Raw genomic sequence first — 2,368 nt, forward strand, 5'->3', positions numbered from 1 at the left:
ATTTATCTTTCAAGATTTTATTAAAATTTAATATTGTTATAATTAGCTTTGATTTGAAATGATTATTTTCATTTGAAGAGATTTTTAAAATCCTTATTTACTATAGTTACATTTTTGTAAGTCTTTATTCCATTGTTTTAGTTAAGGTTTAAAATATCTCATTATAAAGAAATTTTATAAGGAAGGAACATAACTCTTTACTTACTTTTTTCTGAATAACCAATTACAAATAGAGAAATTTTAAAATGGTTAATCATCAGCAACAATATCTAAATATCCCATAACATCTCGCACCAATTGGTTATCACATTTTAACCGTGTTGGCAATTGATTTCTAGCTTCCAACATTTTTTTCTTCATATGTGGAATTTTATAGTTGTGGGAACCTCTTGCTTTCATAATTTCAATCATACATGATTGAAGTGTTAAAAATATATGATTTGATTTGGTAACTTCAAATTCTTGAAAAGACTTATCAACTGCACTCACAAGTTCATCAATAGAGTTAGGAGACTCTCTATGTTGTAAGGCTTGTATTGAACTGAAAAAACCAAGATCTAAAACATTTAAATCAGGTGAATTTGGAGGTTGACACATTAATCGAATGTCAAATCCATCTTGTGTGGCGGCTAGACGAAATTCTTCATCTTCACAATGAAGGTGTGTTCTTGCGTTATCTTGCTGAATGAATATTGGATGACCGATTTCTTCTCTTGGCCATTTTTCTTTAATAGTGGGTAACACTTTCTGAATCAAAAATGTTCTTATAACATCTTTAGTAATTGACGTCATTGCTTTGGTCTCAAGTGTACCTGCAGGTCTATTTACACTAGATCTTCTAGCAGGCTCTTGTATGACAAAAGGATATACACCAATTAATCCGCTGAATGTTACGTTTTGTTGCAAATTAAATCTTGGCCTAGCTATGGCAACTAGAAACATAACTTTTGGTATAAAATTTTTACTTTTACAAGTACGAATGGGATCTTCTTCATCCTGTACCAAATAAAAATTTCTTGACTTTTCTTTCATATAAAACCATTTTTCGTCAATGTGAACAATGTTATACATTCCTTTAAAACTGGGATCATTATTATGTATGCTATCACTATCTAGCATATCAATGCAAAACTGTAATCTAGCTCTCTTATTTTCTTCTGTTAAATAAGGTTTGATAGCATTTGAATATCTTCTTATTTCTCTCAACTTTAAAGATCTTACCAATGTGCTTGTACTTACTTCTAATGCGTGAGAAAGAGACCGAATAGAGGTTCTTTGCTTTAAAGGAATGTCACACACTAGATTAAGGTCTATATGGACTCTTTTGCGTCCACAATTTCCTACCTTTTTATGAGTCACATCAGCATGCACTCCTCTGTTCTCAGCAAGTTTCCAAATACGTTGTACTGTGCGTATGTTAACTGAAAATAGAGAAGACACTAATTTGGTCACCCCTTTTTTTAATTTTCCATCAACACTTTTCTCTAATAAAGCCTCATATATAATCCTTCTCTCAGAATTCGACAACATCCTTCTCTGTGTGATTACTTCTGAATCTGTACATATGAGAAAACTAACATATTAATTACATTGATTAAAAAGAATAAATTTAAAAATACTAAAAGAGAAATTATGATACCAAATTCAGATTCAATGTTGACATGAATGTTATTTTCCACATCATTTTCTTCATTTTGTATGTTGTTGTGATCCACATCATCATCATCATCAACATTTTGTATGTTGTTGTTTTCTATAATAACACAGAGAAAATAGAAAACCCATATACCATTAGAAAAAAATGAAAAGGGTGAAAAAACACACAAAACTCACATGATAAGTAAGGAAAAAATAAACCAAATAAATTCTAGAGATTTTTGTAAGGGTCATGAAGAAACAAACACATAAGGTATAAAGAGCGTGATAATTTTGTTACTTACCAATTGGGTCATGAGTATCTTCTTCCAAAGATATCTGAGATATATGCATATTTGGAATGGTATTAAGATCAATACTTTCTCCAATGTTGATATTTAAATCTGGTAGATTAGGCACTATATTTGCATTTTGTTGATGAACATATTCTTCCTCTTCCATTGGAATAATATTGAGATCAATGTGATTTAAAGCCATTTTAATATCATAATACAGGGTGAGTTAGTCTAAATTTATAGAAAATGGATAATAAAAAAAAGAAGTACAATGAAATATTTAGAGGGAAATTTAAAAAAAAAATAATGAAGAGCCACAAGAATTTGGAGGGAAAAATTTAACAAAAAAAAAATTCTTAATTTTTTCTCCCAGAGTGCTTTAGCGTATCTTTTGGTGAGTGATGGAAAATTTGGGAGGGAGAAAAGTAAGGAATTAG

The 2,368-nt window shown here is 29.9% G+C and overlaps 1 protein-coding gene across 1 annotated transcript; it reads right to left on the bottom strand.

Moving 5' to 3' along the window:
- Positions 1–249: 249 nt before the first annotated feature.
- Positions 250–2,133, bottom strand: LOC127081831 (uncharacterized). Its single transcript, XM_051022059.1, has 3 exons — positions 1,941–2,133; positions 1,640–1,753; positions 250–1,556 (listed from the first exon to the last, which is right to left on the bottom strand). The coding sequence occupies exons 1-3, from the start codon at positions 2,131–2,133 to the stop codon at positions 250–252; spliced, it is 1,614 nt and encodes a 537-aa protein (XP_050878016.1).
- Positions 2,134–2,368: the final 235 nt, after the last annotated feature.

This window comes from Lathyrus oleraceus, chromosome 5 (genome assembly GCF_024323335.1).
Source record: "Lathyrus oleraceus cultivar Zhongwan6 chromosome 5, CAAS_Psat_ZW6_1.0, whole genome shotgun sequence".
NCBI lineage: Eukaryota > Viridiplantae > Streptophyta > Magnoliopsida > Fabales > Fabaceae > Lathyrus > Lathyrus oleraceus.